At 37.6% G+C, this 17903-nt stretch overlaps 1 protein-coding gene across 8 annotated transcripts in view; it reads right to left on the minus strand.

Annotated features, from left to right (window-relative positions):
* The window catches only part of OSBPL9 (oxysterol binding protein like 9), a 195920-nt gene that overhangs the window by 118254 nt on the left and 59763 nt on the right, over positions 1-17903 (minus strand). For 6 of the 8 annotated variants that reach the window (XM_058696078.1, XM_058696075.1, XM_058696057.1 and 3 more), the window contains exon 3: positions 1565-1643. The exons of the other annotated variants lie outside the window; for them this stretch is intronic. In XM_058696078.1, the coding sequence (XP_058552061.1) occupies positions 1565-1643 (79 nt within the window). The remainder of the gene's footprint in view (positions 1-1564; positions 1644-17903) is intronic. 8 annotated transcript variants of the gene reach the window in all.

The raw sequence follows: 17903 nt of genomic DNA on the forward strand, positions 1-17903 counted from the left end.
AGGTACCCTTACTCTAGAGGTCTGAGTCTCCTCTCCTTTAAATAGGCAAACAGTACAGCTTCTGGAAGACCAAAGGAGGTGTCTCCTTAATAACTGCAGAGGAGAAAATTCTATACTGCAGCCTTCACCTGCATCCAGCAGCTATTACTGGAAACACATTAAAGTATTCATATTCACTCAAGTAAAGAGTTTCAGTGTGGGGGTGTTATCTGCTTTAGTTTATGAGCAGCATTATATATTCAACTTAAAAATAAAGGCCCCGAGCTTTCATAATAAGATTTAAAATGTTTTGTAAAGTTAAATGCAGTGGAAAAATTCAGAAAGGATTATTAGTTAAGCAGCTCTGAATAAAGAGTATGACCAAACACAGTAAATATTTTAAGGATGTTTCTTCCTGAAAGCGTTAGGTATATCACTACTGAGTTATATTGGTTTGTCTTCATCGTATATAAGCTGCATCTTTCATTTCTATGTGTCAATTTCTTAAACAAGACAATGAAGAAAAATAACTTCACTATACTATCCTAGCATGGAAGGACAATAGCTGTCTCAACATCTCATATAATATATCCGGTCACTGACTTCATAACCTTCAAACATTTTTCATTTCTTCATAACCTTCAAAACATTTTTAAGCTATCAATTTATTTAATATATTTATTTACACTGGTACACCTAGCATCTATCATAGTGCATTGTCACTTGTAGTTCAGAGAAACTGCTAACATATCCAAAGCTTCTCATTTCTAAGTTCCATGGAATGTTTTAACATAAAATAGAGGTTACTCTGGATAGGCAAAATGACAAAACCATTAGTAACAAAGCTAATAGACATTCCTAATAGATGAGAGGTACATTATACATGAAAGGTACATCATTAAAATTGACTTTTATTTGCTGGTTTAGTTTTCAAAGCAAGATGAAATGAGAATGATCATACAGTACCTTACCCTTTCTACCGGTGAACCATAGCATGCAATGCCGAAACATAGCAGTGGCAGATGGCATTGGTGTTATTAACTATAAAAAGGATAATAGCAGAGAAATGACGGCTGGCAGACAACACACAGAAATGCAGATGAAATGAATGCAAACTTGCAGTTCTTGAAGCAAAGCAAAACCTTTAAGCCAAAGGTTGCCACTAGCTTCAATTTAATTTACATTTTGAGTTTTACACAGACAAACACTGCAACCTTCACAATCAGTCTTTAGACTCTTCATGCAGAAGCAGAACCATACTCCTCGATAAAGAAGATCAGCAACCTTCTGTAAACACAAGCCAGCAGCAGCAGCAGCCCATTACTTTCTCCCTTCACTGATTTTTATCCTTTAAATTTTTAATCTCCAATTGCAGCCAGATCCACAGTCGTTTCAAACAGATCTGTATCCACTGCAGATACAAATCCCTGCCTAACCTGCAGTACCACTTCATCCAGAACGTTCCTGTGCACTCATTCATGCAGATCAGTTGCAAAACCATTCAAGTCATCCAGCAAACAACCCAAAAGAGAAGGAAAGAAGCAGTTGGGACTGTGAAGAGAAAGAATCTCTTCTTTCAGCTCACCCTGGAAATGGAAGGTTTTCTGATCAACAGTTATTGTGAAGGTGCTGTCGTCCTCATCGTCTATACCAATCACAGCTCCCTGTGAAACAAAGAGCAAAATCCCAATAAGGCAAACAATGACATCAGCAATATTCACTACTGCTACAGCCCTGGAATGCTTAATGCACCGAGGACACTGGCAGTAAGCTAGACACAGAAAAGGGGAATCTGAGACCGTATTTTTGCTTAGGGAGGAAGAACTAAAGGGGAGGGGATGGCAGGGCACTGTAGTACTCTGCATGGCTACCTTCTATCCTTGCATAAGGGGCATGGTTGTGGTGAGGGGGAGGGGACAAACATAGAAGCTGAGTCTAGAATCTGTGTTTCAGAGTCAGCCACTGAGGCTTTCTGAGCTTTGGACTACTCTCTAAAATTGGGGGGTCAGAAACCTCCACCTCACCCAGTTGTTGTGAGGCCAAAGAATACAGGTCCTCTTCAGCAGGCTGCTTTGTGTTACACTTCTTAGTGCAGAAATGTCAGGTAACACTTGCTTCAAAACACTACCCCAATCAATTCTTCCCAGTGTGCCCCATTTATACATGGCTGTGCAACTGCACTTTCCACTTTCTGCTGTAATTTTCTGTTCATATGTCTGCCTCCTCCCACTGAAGTGCCATGAGATCTTGGAAGTCAAGGACTACATTATTTATTTTGGTACATGACCCTTAAGTACACATCCAAGCTATGTTTTCTAATAAAAGCATGAACAACTCTCCAAAGACAGGGGAGGAAGGGAATGCATTTGTAAGTTGTTTGTACCAAGAAAGTGGATAGGCTGGGTTTTAAACTTTTTTTGTGTTCAACCTCAAGCAGCTCATGAAGACAACAGGAATTAAGAGACAGGAAGCTACTCAAAACAGGGAGTGTAACATTATAATCAGTGTCCTTAAGAAGTGTCTAAAGTATTCCAGAGAGAGAAGCTAGAGAACCTGAGATAGGCAAAATGCCCCAGGATGGCTACAAAAGTTAACAGTGTGCCACAGACAAAACCAGGACCTTGAAAATGGGGGTTGAAAAGAATCAGGGGGCCAAAATACCTAATCCCATGAAAAAAGGCTACTCCTATTACAAGAGCATTAGGTAATAGAGCCAAACATTTATTAAATCTCTTCTCAGAGGCCATCTGGATAAACCCCAACTATACGCAAACCCCACTGACCTGAATTATCTTATTCTTCAGTTTTGGATTGGGTTAGGATTGTTACCTCATTTTCAGATAAGGAAAGTATCTCCTGAGAGTATAATGACTTACCCAAGGTCACACAAAGAATGAATGTCAGAACCAGAACCACTGGCAGGATACCTACTTATTCCATGACAGCAAATATAGACACATTTCAGTGGGTAAGCAAGTGTGGGAGTGGATCTTTCTGGTTAACTGAGTTAGATGTATCAAATATTTGCTAAGTCATAACTAAATACAAAAATATGTACTAGATATAGCTCTGTAATATGTAACAACAGTCCCTGCCTTCAAGGCACGTATACTTCAGAGGAGGAGATAAAACATGCAAAGAGGTGAGTATAAAACAAGGCAAAAAATGATCTCTACATCGATGAACTTTGAAAACATCATGCTAAGTGAAAGAAGCTAGCCACAAAGGACCATAAGGTATAATTCCATTTATATGAAATGTCCAAAACAGGCAAATTCATAGAGACAAACAGTACATTAAAGTTTGCCTAGGGTTGTGGGGAAGGGAAGAAGTGGGGTAAAATAGGGAGTGACTGCTAACAGTTACGGATTTCTTTTTTTTTTTAATTTTTGTAATGTTTTATTTATTTTGAGAGAGAGAGCATGAGCAGGGGAGAGACAGGCAGAGAGGAGCAGAAGATCTGAAGTGGGCTCTGCACTGACAGCACAGAGTCTGATGCGGGGCTTAAACTCACAAACTGTGAGATCATGACCTGAGCTGATGTCAGACACTCAACCAACTGAGCCACCCTGGTGGCCCGCGGGGTTTCTTTATGAAAACATTCTAAAATTGATTGTGGGAATGGTTGCTTGACTCTGTGAATATACTAAAAACAATGAATTGTATACTTTAAATGGGTGAATTGCACTGTATGTGAAATATATCTCAACAAAGCTGTTATAAATCACCCCAATCCCAAATGTCTGTTCTTTCTTTTGTATCCCTTAATGTCAATTTACCATTTACCTGGTCAACTCAGATGGAAACCTCTAGGTTCTACACATGTCCTCCTTCATTCCATCCCCATAAGTTGTGCTCATTCCACCCTTGAACCATAATCTCAAATATGTCAATTCTTCTCCATCTATGAATTGCCAACACCCGAATTCAGGCTCTCATAACTACATGCTTGATAAGGCAGTCTGTCTCCCTTCAGTCTGGCTACCTTTTTAGTCCAGTCTTTTGCTATTGCTAGAGTAATATTTCTAAACTACAGAGTCTCACAAGAGAAAAAGATGTTTAAAACCTTCCTTGGGTCTCTGAACTAAGAGATAAAGTCAACATTTCTTCATAATGCCAATCAAGACTGTTCAAAATCTAACTAACTTAGGAAACTAACCTTTCCACTGTTATCAACTAGACCCTTCCTCCTTACCACACACAAAGGCCCTGTACATACAGCCCCAACATTTCTTCCATGTACTGGGGGGAAAATCTAAACACACCAATTAATTTCACGTTTGTATGTCCTTTCTTATGCTCAATTACCAACCATTTATGAAAAAAAGCAAAACCCCACATATCCCCCTAGCTACAACCTCCTTTTTCACAAAGGAGGTTTTTTTTTTTCTTTTTAATGTTTACTTAACTTAGAAAGAGAGAGACAAGGTGCAAGAGGGGAAGGGGCAGAGAAAGGGAGACACAGAATCCAAAGTAGGCTCCAGGCTCTGAGCTGTCAGCACAGAGCCCGATGCAGGGCTTGAACTCACAAACCTCGAGATCATGACCTGAGCTGAAGTTGGACGCTTAACTACTCACCCAACCAGATGCCCCAAGAATCAAAAATTTTTTTTAAAAAACTTTTTAATGTTTATTTATTTTTGAGAGAGAAAGAGGGAGACAGTGTGAGTGGGGAAGAGCAGAGAGAGAGGAAGACACAGAATCTGAAGCAGGCTCCAGGCTCTGAGCTATCACCACAGAGCCTGAGGCAGGGCTTGAACTCACAAACTGTGAGATCATGATCTGAGCGGAAGTCAGATGCTTAACCAACTGAGCCACCGAGGCGCGCCCCCCTCACCCCAAGAATTAATTTTTTTAATGTTGTTTATTTTTGAGACAGAGAGACAAAGCACGAGCAGGTGAGGGGCAGAGAGAGAGGAAGACACAGAATCTGAAGCAGATTCCAGGCTCTGAGCTATCAGCACAGAGCCTGAGGTAGGGCTTGAACTCACAAGCCATGAGATCATAACCTGAGCAGAAGTCGAATGCTTAACCGACTGAGTCACCCAGGCAACCCTCACAAAGGAGCTTTTTAAAAATTGGCAATGTCTTAACCTTTCATCCACTCCTGCAATCTAGCTTCTTTCCCACCACTGCACCAAACTACAGTCGCACAGTTCTCCAATGACTGCTTTAGTACTCTCTAGTTATGTCATACACCACCAGTCTAAAACACTGTTGCTGCTGCTGACTGCTTCCTTCTTGAAACTCTCCTTCAATGGCCCTTAATTACCTAAGCTGTGCTTCAGAAATATTTCTACTTAAGTACCTTTGACAACCTATACAAGAGAAAGTAGTCTTTTGTCGCCCATTATAATTTATCTCTCCTCTGTCCAAATGCTTCCGTGAAGACTCTGGAAGATAGCTAACAATCTCCCAGTCCAATTGGGTCTTGCCATTATCCTGAACATTCTTCAAAATACAGATGTACAATTCATTTGACAATGTGGCCTCCCAGTTTCCTGATTTGTTCAACTCAAATAAACTTCACTGCCATTCTCCTTCAGTCACTCATTCCCAATGGCAATACACCTGCACTACCCAATATAACAGCCATTAGTCACACATGGGAATTTAAATTTTAATTAAAATTTAAAGTAAGTTACTCAGTCACATTTCAAGTGCCCAATAGCTACTACATGCGGTTAGTGGCTATGAAACTAAGTGCAGATACAGAATATTTTAATAATTGCAAGAAGTCTACTGGACAGTGAGTGTTGCCCTAGATCTTGTCATCATAGAGACCTAAACCACAATAAATAGTTAATACTGCCTGTTACTGAATATTTTCAATGACCCAGGCACTATAAGCATTTTACATATTCTTTATCATTTGAAAACAACAACTTCATATTGAAAGGTGACATATACAAAAATCATAACCCTACAAGCTTAGTGAAAAGAAGTTCCCTCTGTAACCTTTCTTAATCATTAGCCCCACTCTCCATTCCAAAGGTAAATACTATCTTTCTTTCCAACATTACAAATTATTTTTTGTCTGTCTTTGAACTTTATACAAATGGACTTCTGCAATATACTTTCTTTTGTGTCTGGCTTCTTTCATTTAACATAATGCTTGTGAAATGCATCACAGTTATTGTATATAGCAGTAGTTTGTTCACTTTTATTGCTATATATATAGTATTCCTTTGTATGGATTTTCCACAATTTATTTACAGTCCCATTGTAGATGGATATTTATGTTGTCTCCTGTTTTTGATTCATAGGATCATGCTGCTAAGGCATTCTTATGTATCTCTCTCATTATACATATGCTTATATTTTTATTAGGTACATATCTAGGAGTAAATTTGCTAGGTCATAGGATATCTACATGCCAATTTTATTTTTTTTATTTTTTAATTGTTATTTATTTATTTGTAGTTTGAGAGAGGGAGGGAGGGGGGACAGAAAGAGAATGGGGGAGAGAAGGAGAGAGAGACAGGAAAATCCCAAGTGGCTCCACGTTCAGCATAGAGCCTGATGTGAGGCTCAATACCACAACCCTGGGACCATTACCTGAGCCCAAATCAAGAGTCAGATGCCCAACCAACTGAGCCACCCAGGCACCCCTATTTATTTTTTTAAATAGGCTCTATGTCCAATATGGGGCTTAAACTCATGACCCTGAGATCAAGAGTCACGTGCTCTACCAACTGAGCCAGCCAGACACCCTTGCACATGCCAGTTGTAAAAGATACTGTCAAATAATTCTCAAAAGTGGCTGTGCCAATTATACTCCAACCAATGGTATACAAAAGTTTCAACTGCTCCACATCTTCACTAGCATTGTTGTACTTTAGTCATTCTGGCAGGTGAGTAGTGCTATCTCATAGTGGGTTTAATATACATTTCATTTCCCTGATAACTAATAAGGTTAAGTATCTTTTCATGTTTCTTGGCTATTTGAATATCCTCTTGTGAAATAGTGACAAGACTGGAAGATTATTTTATAATTATCTGTAGAAGCTTTTTACATATCTTGGATATGAACCCTTCTCTAGTTATGAATTAGGCAAGTATCTTCTCCCATCCTGTTGCCAGTCTTTGTATTCTCATAAAGATGTCCATGAAGAATTCTTAATGTTAGTGTAGTACAATGTATTAATTTCACACTTTATGATTGGGCTTTCTGTGTTTTAAGAAGTCTTTCCCAATCTCAAGGCCATGAAAATATTCTCTCCAACGTTATCTTTTAGAAGTCTTTACATATGGATATCAGGCGAAGTAAATCCTCCACCTTTTTTCTCTTGGCCTTTATAAGTTATAAATCAACATCAGCACCACAGTCAATGCCCAGGTCCCCCTAGGCCACCAGGTGAGAACAAGTCACCATTTCTACTGGGGGTCTGTTGGTTGACTGAGATGGCAGGATTCAGAAGTGGGTGTTCTTGGTCCTTTATAAATCTGAATAAGCAGAACAAGTTACACAAAAACTTGCTAGGATTCTGATGGAATGAACCGGGACTGCCAAATATTTAAGTCTCTTTACATTTCAATGTTTATAGTTTTCTGAGTAGAGGTCTTGTCCACCTTTCATTAATGTTTATTAAGTAATTAATGTTTTGATGCTATAGTAAATATTCTTTATTTTTAAAAATTCATTTTCTAATTACTAGTTGTTAGTATATTAAAATACAGTTTATTTTGTATAATGACCTTGTATCCAGTAATCTTGCTAAATTCATCTATCAATTCTAATAGTAAATCTGTAAATTCTCTTGAATTTTCTGTTAAGTTGCTACAAATAATAACAGTTTTATTTGTTCTACTCCAATTCTTATACCTTATATTATTTTTCGTGCTTTATCCATTGACTAAGAATGCCAGTGCATGTGTGGTTAAAGACTGCCACTAGAACAGCAGATGACGGTGAATCTAAGTGATGACAGAGGGGATCCTTGCCCTTGGTCTCTCTCCCATTGTCCTCTGTAGCTATTTAAAACCTTCTCTCTTTTCCTTGAACTCCCAACAACAACATAAGCAGTCATCAGGTAGAAACTCTAGACCTGCTATGCCCTCTCACCCAAACATTCATCTGCATCTATACCCACTCTTGCTTCCCTTCCACTTGTCATAATGGAAAAAGGGCTCCAACCCCACCACTGTTCCTTAGATCTCTTACTCTACCAAATTTTCAACTTCTTTGACTACTGGCTCTTTCCCAACAGCATTTACACATGTTGAAATTCTTTACCCTATTTAACAACAACAATCATTCATTCAATTGTACATCCTCATCTAGCAACTGGCCCACACCTCTCATTCCCTTCCAGTCAACATTATTATTTAGATTTGTCCAAGCCTCCTAAATTGTTTTAGCCTCCCATTCCTTGTGGGATATGTAACCACATCAATGGTTCTACTTCACCTTCAAGTAAGGTGACCATATGACTTGGTTTGCCTGGGACAGTTCCAGATTATTTCTGTTGTCCTGGCATAATAATGAATAGAGTATCCTGGTCTTTTATTCTTGAGTGTCTGGTTTAAGGGATATGGTCACGCTGGCATAGCCTAGCCTACAATGTCCTCAGTGATTTGCTCCATGCCTACCTCTCATCTCTTATCAAATTCTACAGTTGGACAGTTTGAGGTTTACCAGTTGTCCCAGGCTCTCTTCCATCAAACATTCATCCTCTCACTTTATCTGAGTGTATGCTACTTTATTTTTTACATTTGGTAAAGCAAAACTCTGTTTGCCAATCCACATATTGAATAATATTCTACCTTAAACAAGTTCTTTACAATGCAAACCCACCAAAATACCAAAGTTTTTATTTCAGCCTGCTTTTATGACCCACTGTACCAACATAATAAACACATATATTTTTTACTTACTTCTCAGGATTTCTATTCTGAATATATGAGATGCTCCACCTTGCAGGTTATCAGTACTTTGTGTTCACCAAGATACCTGCTACTTCAGGGTCACACTATCCAAGTTCCAGATAGAAAGTAACTAGAGCTGGAGTCTAGTGCAACCAGATGAAATTTCCTGACTTTCTCTCTTCTTTCTTCTACACACACAAACATACCCCAGACATGAGTCATAGTTCTGGTACCAAAGACAGAAAGTTTTGCTCTCATAGCTTAGAAGAAAAACAAAACAAAACAGAACACCACAAAACAGAATTCTGGCTATTTTGGGCCAATCTCCCTTTGCAAGAAGAGAAAATTGAATTGGTAAACTGGATCTAAGATAGTAAGAAAGAAATGATGACTCCTCTGGGACACAGACTGCTCACACAGCTCCTAAAAGAAATGTACACAATGTTATAAATACACAGCACAGCCACTCCCACAGTAACTCTACAACCACATCCTTTCTCTCCTTGCTGAAATATTAGAAACCTATCTTACATTCATATAACACATTTAAATATGAACTTGGAGATTCAGACAGAACAGGTATTACGCTTCTTTAGAAATTAGAAAACAGGCCCAGAGAGGTTAAAAAAAAACTGCCCAAGGTCCTACAACTAAAAGGCAGGAGAATTCAGGTTTTGGAATTCTTGATCCAAAGCCCTTTCTTAACAGGGCACTGTTATAATAAGCAACATGCACTAATTACTTCAATAGATTTATTAAATACCTATTCTGGGCCAGGAACATTAATAGCCAAGGAATATAAATAGGAGTAAAATATATCTCTGCCCTTGAAGAGCACATCATCTAGAGGGGAAAGAGAGGAGTCAACAATACAGAAGGAAATAGGAAAGCCTGAGGTCTGGCCTGCTTATCCAAATGCTGTTGCATGGAGGACCTATTTTAATATCATTCATTGATTTAACATATATTTATTAAATTTTCTAGACATTACTATAGCTAATAGGAATAGATCAGTGAACAATCTGCTTTGCTGTTTTCACTAAATATTGTTTTGAGGTTTCTTAGAGCTGTGTGTGTGTGTGTGTGTGTGTGTGTGTGTGTATACACACACAAACTTTTCATGCTGAGAATATATATGCACACATACACGCACACACAATCTATTTTGAGAATACATATGTACGTTTTACCTGCTATATAGTATTTCCACTATATAAGTATTCCACAGTGTGTCAGTTTCCTAACATTTAGGTTATTTTTCATTTTTCCTGTTCCAGTAATCCAGCAATAACCATTACTGTATATGTCTCCTGGTAACAGTTCTATAAGAAAGTAAGAATATGCTCTAAAATGGAATGAGTTCCAATTTTATGTAGAGTTGGGCACACCTTCAACTTTATTAAATACTACAAAATGTCTCCGTAAGTGTTGTATTGATTTATATCCCAACCAGTACTATATGAAAGTTCTTACATCCCCAATCATTAGCCAACACTAGGTATAATCAGACTTTATAAATCCTTGACAATGTGATAAAAATACTATCTTCCTGGAGTTTTAATTTGCATTTTCTGATATCACTGAGAAATAAGAACCTAGTCTCATTTATTGCCATTCTTATTTCCTCTTATATGAATTGAGTGTACATATCCTTTGTGCATTTTCCTTTAGGCATTCTTTTGTCTTTTTTACTGATTGGTATGTGTTCTTTGGGATTTCTTTTTGTCTTTTTTATTATTAATCTGTAGGATTTTAAAAATATACCCTGGATATTAATCTTTTGTCAGTTATATGCATTGTAAATATCTTCACTCCTGTCCACGCATTATCTTTCTCTTCAATTGTGGTGTCTTTTGGTTGTTGGTGGTGGTCAAAAGTTTTAAAATTTGAAGGTTATCAAATCTACCAATCTCTTCTATCATGGTTTGTGCTTTAAAACATCCTATTCTGTCTTGACATCATAAAGACATTCTTCTATATATTCTTACAAGTATGAATTTTCATTTTATGCCTTTAATACTTCTGAAATTTATTGTGTATAGCATAAGGTAGGAAGTAAATTTTATTTTTTTTCCATATGGGCAGTCACTTGATCCAGCTTCATTTACTGAGTGACAGTATCTGGTTTGAAATGTTGTCATATTCTGAACTGTCATAGTTGTGTGGTTCTATTTGAGTTTTCTCTTCTTTGCCACTGATCAATTTCTTTCCCCTTATATCAACACCATATCATTTGAATTACCAGTTTCATTAAAAGTCTTAGGAATGGCAAGTCCCCCAACTCCTTATTCTTCAAATTTTTCTTGCCCCTTTACCATTTTAAATGACTTTTAGAATCACCTTGGCAAGTCATTTAATAAGCCTAATTGTGGTTTTGACTGAATCACATGTATTTACAGATTAATTTAAGGGATAGAAGCATATACATGATATTGAGTTTAACAAGTAGGAATAGATTAGATTTTTTTAATGGTCAGATCTTCCTTTAGTCTTTCAGTGATGTGTTACAGTTTTCCTCCACCAAAGGAACGCACAGATCTTGTAAAATATATCCCTAATAACTTCTGGCTATTATATTTTTTAATAACGTTTTTCTAATTGTTTGTGGGTTGTATAAGGAATACTATATGTTTTCTGCATATTGATTTGATATCCAAAAACTTTGCTAAGGTTAGTCTTTCAAATAGTTTTTCTGTAGATTCTTGTGAATTTTTTTTATGTAGACAAACATTATCATCTGCAAATACCAGTAATGTTTATTCTTCTCTTCCAATCCTTTTTCTTTGAATTCTTATTTCTTATTCTTGTGTTACACATTTGCCAGGACCTATAGTACGGTTACAGAGACATCATCAGCAAATCCTAATTCTCATTCCTCCTTCCAGGCCTTATATTTTCCATATCTTTTGTCTTATAGCATTTACTAGGACCTCCAGAGCACAATATTTAAAGGAGTAGCAAAAGCAGCCACTTATGTTTGCTACTGACTTTAAAGAGAATGCTTCTACTATTTCACTATTAAATACACTGTAGTATTGCAGTAAATACCCCTTATCAGGTTGAGATTATTCTCTTCTATTTCTAGCTTGCTTAATCTTGAAGGCATGTTTCATTTTAGTCACTGCTTCTTTTGCATTTATTCAAATGATCATGTAGTTCTTCCTCTTTTGATCTATTAATAGGATAAATAACTTTAATTAATTTTCAAATTAGCATCATAGTATTACTAGAATAAACTTCATTTGGTCGTAATACTTTTTGTTTATACATCACTGTGTATGGTTTGCTGTATTTTGTTTAGGACTTTGACATCTATATTAATAAAGGACTCAGGCCTAAAAATTTCCTTTGTTATTTTATTACTTTATTATTACCTTTTTCTTTTTCTAATTTTTAGAGTTAATGCTTAGTTCATTAATTTTCAATCACTGTTTTATATTAAAATTATAAATCACACACTGCCTTAGATGCAGCTTTAACATGTGATCCTTTCATTATTATTCAGGTTTAAATATTTCATAATTTCCATTATGATTTCTACATTCACCAATGAATTATTTAGAAGTATGTTTGTAAGGCAGTGAGTGGTTACTGTTTTGTTAAAGGTTTCTTAATTTATTCCACTTTTGTCAAGGAATGTTATCTATGTGAACTGTGTTTTTGTTATTCTTTTTCCATAATAATTTAAATTTCTTTTTCTTAAAGTATAGTAGGTCTCATATTAATACTGTTTCTAAGCTTTCTTTTGGCTAACATTTCATCACTTTCTTATTTTTTTTTTAAGTTTGTTTATTTATTTTTGAGAGGGAGAGAGAGAATCCCAAACAGGCTTTGCTCAGCATGGAGCCTGATGCAGGCTCCATCCCACAGCAGCAAGGTCATGACCTGAGCCAAAATCAAGAGTCAGACACTTAACTGACTGAGCCACCCAGGTGCCTCCATCACTTTCCTATTTTTAATTTAATTTGTAATTATGAAATACTGCAAACATTCAGAAAATATAGCAAAATGGTATGTATGTGTCAATGAAAAGATTAAACAGAAATTTACATCTTCCCCAAGGGACGATATTTTCAGTGTCAAATTCAGGAAGAGATGATGTTTGCAAAAAAGCTAATGAATTAACAAAAAAGGCAGAAATTAATAGAGTCATTTTTCATAATGAAATGACAAAACAACAGACAAAAGTTCTTACAGGATGCAGCTCTAAGGGGACAAAACTGAACACATTCTTAAGCTTATACATAAAACTAAAAATACCTTATTGCATCCATTCTAGGATGGCAATAATTGTAAGACGAATCCCAATGCCTGAGATGTTAACATTTGAAAAAATAATGTAGAATCAATGAAATAAGGCACTAGCAGAAAAAGTCAGTGCTAAAACTATGTTTTTTCTGTTTCACCACATTTTATTTTCTGTTGTAGTTAAGCTCATTTTGGAAGGCTATTTCTTTCTTTTTTTTTTTCCTTAAATTTAGTTAACATACAGTTCAATATTGGTTTCAGGAGTAGAATTCAGTGATTCATCACTTACATACAACACCCAGTGCTCATTACAAGTACCCTCCTGAATACCCATCACCCATCTAGCCCATCTCCCTCCATCAACCCTCAGTTTGTTCTCTATCACTATGAGTCTATTGGGGCAGCTGGGTGGCTTCAGCCAGTTAAGCATCTGACTTCAGCTGAGGTCACGATCTCACGATTTGTGGGTTCGAGCCCACCATCAGGCTCTGTGCTGACAGCTCAGAGTCTGGAGCCTGCTTCAAATTCTGTATCTCCCGCTCTCTCTGTCCCTCCCTAGCTCAGTCTGTCTGTCTGTCTGTCTGTCTCTCTCAAAAACAAATAAACATTAAAATTAAAAAAAAAAAAAGAGAGACTCTTGTGGTCTGTTTCCCTCTCTCCTCTTTTCCCCCCTTCCCATATGTTCATCTGTTTTGTTTCTTAGATTCTGCATATGAGTGAAATCATATGGTATTTGTCTTTCTCTGATTGACTTATTTCACTTAGCATAATACATTCTAGCTCCATCCATGTTGTTGCAAATGGCAAGATTTCATTCTTTTTGATGACTGAGTAATATTCGTGTGTATGTGTGTGTGTGTGTATAAAACTTCTTCTTTATTCATCAGTCAATGGACATTTGGGCTCTCTCCATAGTTTGGCTATTGTTAATAATGCTGCTATACACATTGGGGTGCATGTACCCCAGTGCTAAGACTAGTAATAATCCATCACAATACACTGCTGACCTCTCTTGTGATGAACTAAAAGAAAAGAGAACAGATGACATATCCCTCAGGAAATCAGTCAACTCTGATGACCAGCACAACTGGTAAATGGAGTATTCAGTTTCACTGGACTGGGTAAAAACTGTTACTTGAAGATACGTATGGATTAACAGTTTTCAAAAACTCACAATACATTAAGCATAAAAACTTTCTTGAGTATAATTACTTTAATAATTCCTAAGACCCTGTAGAATTCTTCAGAATCTGAGATTCGTTTTATCAATAATTATTAATTACAACAGTAACTATCATTCATTAACAACCTAAGTCCCAAACACTGTATTAGAATACTTTTTAATATATCAATTAATTTGATATTCATAATTCTATGAGTAAATAACATGATGCCCATTCCAGAAAATAGGACTCAGCGCGGAATAGATGAGTTGCCTAAAGACACGAGCTAGTAAAAGGCAGAATCTGGATTTGAATTCCATTTTATGTATGGCTTGTTTTTATCTATATCTCACACTACCTTTTTAGTATTATTACTTCTCCCTTTTGCAGATTTTTCCTGGAAATGTCAGTACTTTGCTTTTGGCTAGTATGTGTGTGGGACAGATGGAATCAGACCCTAGGTCTCAACCAACATTTTACTTTTCCGTCAAGGCAAGGGCACCATCTAGTGGCATATACTTTGCCACCAATGTAGTCAGAGACAATAAATAGATGGGAAGGAAATGGTTTTTCACAGTTCTGCTTTCCTCCACTGGTTTGACACTACCTTGTCACAAGTTGGAGTGTGTCTGCATTAACTCTTGTAAGTCAAAAAGAACAGGAGTCTGGTAACACTAAAGATTAAACAGAGTTTAGTAATGAGACAGACTCAAGTTCAATCCTAGATTCACCATTTACTTTGTGACCTTGGTAAGTTGCTAAAAGTAGCCTGAGTCTGTCTCCTTATCTGTAAAATGAAATAACATCATTTACCTGACAAGATTATTATGGGATTACATGTGAAAATCATCCAGCACACTACCTGCTAGGAGAGCTTCCTCAATAACTACTTGTTCCTTTCCCTATTCTCTTTTTATGTAGATTAAAACCACCTGTGTGTTCTGCTTTGTTTTTGTTTTTAATTTTAAGTAGGCTCCACACCCAATGTGGGGCCTGACCTCAAGACCCTGACATCAAGAGTCACATGGTCTACCAAATAAGTCAGCAGGCACCCCCTGCTTTGTTTTTTTTAGAAATCATACCATACCACTGGCTCATACTGTGTTGAAGATAACTTCCATAGTTCTTTTGTAAGCAAACTGTAGTAAAGGCAAATTCCACAACATTTATTCATTATTTTTCTAAATCTACAAAATCAACACTAACCATTTTTTGAGTACCTACTTACTACATAAGCAGACACTGTGACAGTGGATGGGAACTCACTATTGAGTAGGGAAAACAGATAAAATAACATGTAATACTATGTAATAAGTACTTTCATGGATATAAGTGGCAAATGTAAAGATACAGGAGGACCAAGTCTGTTTAGACGGATGTGGATCAGAAGTGCTATACAGAAGAAGGAACATTTGAAAAGTCTTTAAAAGTCTTTAAAAGTCATAAGAAAAAAAAATTTATCATTATATCAGAAGCAATGATGAATGAAGAAACACAGTGAGGAAATACAAGTACAGTGTGGTTGGAACACAGTCTGGGATGGATGGAGAGGCAGGGAGAGATCTATGGCCCAAGACAATCAATGATAGCTCATTAAGCTCACTTGGAATCTTGATGTTAAATGCACTATTGCCACCATTATCATCATCGTCATCCATAGCAGTTATCATGTATTAGATGCGTAATATGTGCCCAACCCTGTCCATATATAATTGCTAAGCCTTACAACAACCCTGTAAATTATAGTTTATCTTCACAGAGGTTAAGAAATGTGCCCAATGGCACAGAGTCAGTAAGGGGTGGAGCTGAGTGAGATTTAACCCCAGGTCTCTGACTCTACTACACCAGTTACCCCAAACTTGGCTACACAATAAAATCACCTGGAGAACCTATTTTATTTTTTTTTTATTTTTTTTTTAAACGTTTTTTATTTATTTTTGGGACAGAGAGAGACAGAGCATGAACGGGGGAGGGGCAGAGAGAGAGGGAGACACAGAATCGGAAACAGGCTCCAGGCTCCGAGCCATCAGCCCAGAGCCTGACGCGGGGCTCGAACTCACGGACCGCGAGATCGTGACCTGGCTGAAGTCGGACGCTTAACCGACTGCGCCACCCAGGCGCCCCTGGAGAACCTATTTTAAAAAATAGGTTCTCCAGGGGCGCCTGGGTGGGTCAGTCGGTTAAGCGTCCGACTCTTGGGTTTCAGCTCAGGTCATGACCTCATGATTTGTGAGTTCAAGCCCCGCGTTAGGCTCCATGCTAGAAGTGCAGAGCCTGCTTGGGATTCTTTCTCTCACTCTCTGTCTACCCCTCCCACTCTTGTTCTCTTTCTCTCTCTCTCTCTTAAAATAAATAAATTAATTTAAAAAAATAAAAAACATGTTCTAGACCCTATTCTAAAACAGTTTGTCTAGAGAGTAGGAGGAGGGAACATAATTGTAAACAAAGTCTCCAAATGATTCTGAAATAGGAAGCCAAATGGCAGTCCAGCACTTTGAAAATACCACAAAGATTCTTAAACCACACACACACACACACACACACACACACACACACACACACAATGAAGTAACAGCTTCCATCTATGTGCCAGGTGCTTAATTGTCACAAAATTCTGCAAGGTATTATAATCCCCACTTTAAAGAGAAAACTCAAACTCAGGAAGCTTACAGACAGCTTCCCTCTTCCAGTTAACATGTAAAAGGCAAAAATAAGATTCAAACACAGGTATATCTGTTCTTCTCTGTCATGCTCTGTAGTAAGCTACATTCTAAAAAAAGAAAAAAGAAAGACCCTAAATGACCCTTGCCCCTATACAATCTCCCTTTCATAGGTGGGTGGAAACCTATGAATGTGATGACCTATCTATGCAGTTATTATATTACAGAATGAGTTATCACTGGAGTGATTATGGCAAAAGGGAGATTATCTGGTGGTGTAACCTAATTATACGAGGCCTTTTAAAAGCGGTGTTTTTTGCAGCTAGTAGCAAAATGGGGAGTAAGAGAGATACAAAGCACTAGAAGGATTCAAGGTATCTGCCCTGCCACCTTGAAGATGGAAGGAGACACATGACAAATAGTATGTGCAGCTTTTAGAAGTTGAGAGAAGAACCCAGATGACAGCTAGCAAGAAAAAAAGAACCTCAGTCCTACAGTCACAAGGAACTGAATTTTGACAATAACCTGAATGACCTGGACCCTTAGATTCTTCCTCAGGGCCTCCAGATAAGAGCTCAGCCCAGTGAGCGAAGGACTGGGATTTCCCTTTCCTTCAAACACAGCCATTTTAAGGTCAGATCACCTGGAAAACCCAGGAAATAAATCTGCAAAGTGGCAGAAGGATATCCACAGGTGGAGGGAGACAGCATGGCAGAATCAAGGTGCGTGTTTGTGAATGGCACAGGCATGGAGAGGAGAGAACCCCTTCTGTGGAGAGATAAAAGGGAGAGAAAGAGAGGCTATGGAATTGCGGTACTGAGTTGAAACAAAAGGAAAACCTCTCTGGACCACACACTGGGGAACAAGAAATACAGAGAGTGCCAGCTTCTACTCTGCAAACAGCCTTAGCTGCTGAATATCAGGCTCAATTAAGCCTGAACCGTGTGCACATGCCTGGCAGGGGAAAAGCGACCTCAGGGGCGCA

This window comes from Neofelis nebulosa, chromosome 2, assembly GCF_028018385.1.
Source record: "Neofelis nebulosa isolate mNeoNeb1 chromosome 2, mNeoNeb1.pri, whole genome shotgun sequence".
NCBI lineage: Eukaryota > Metazoa > Chordata > Mammalia > Carnivora > Felidae > Neofelis > Neofelis nebulosa.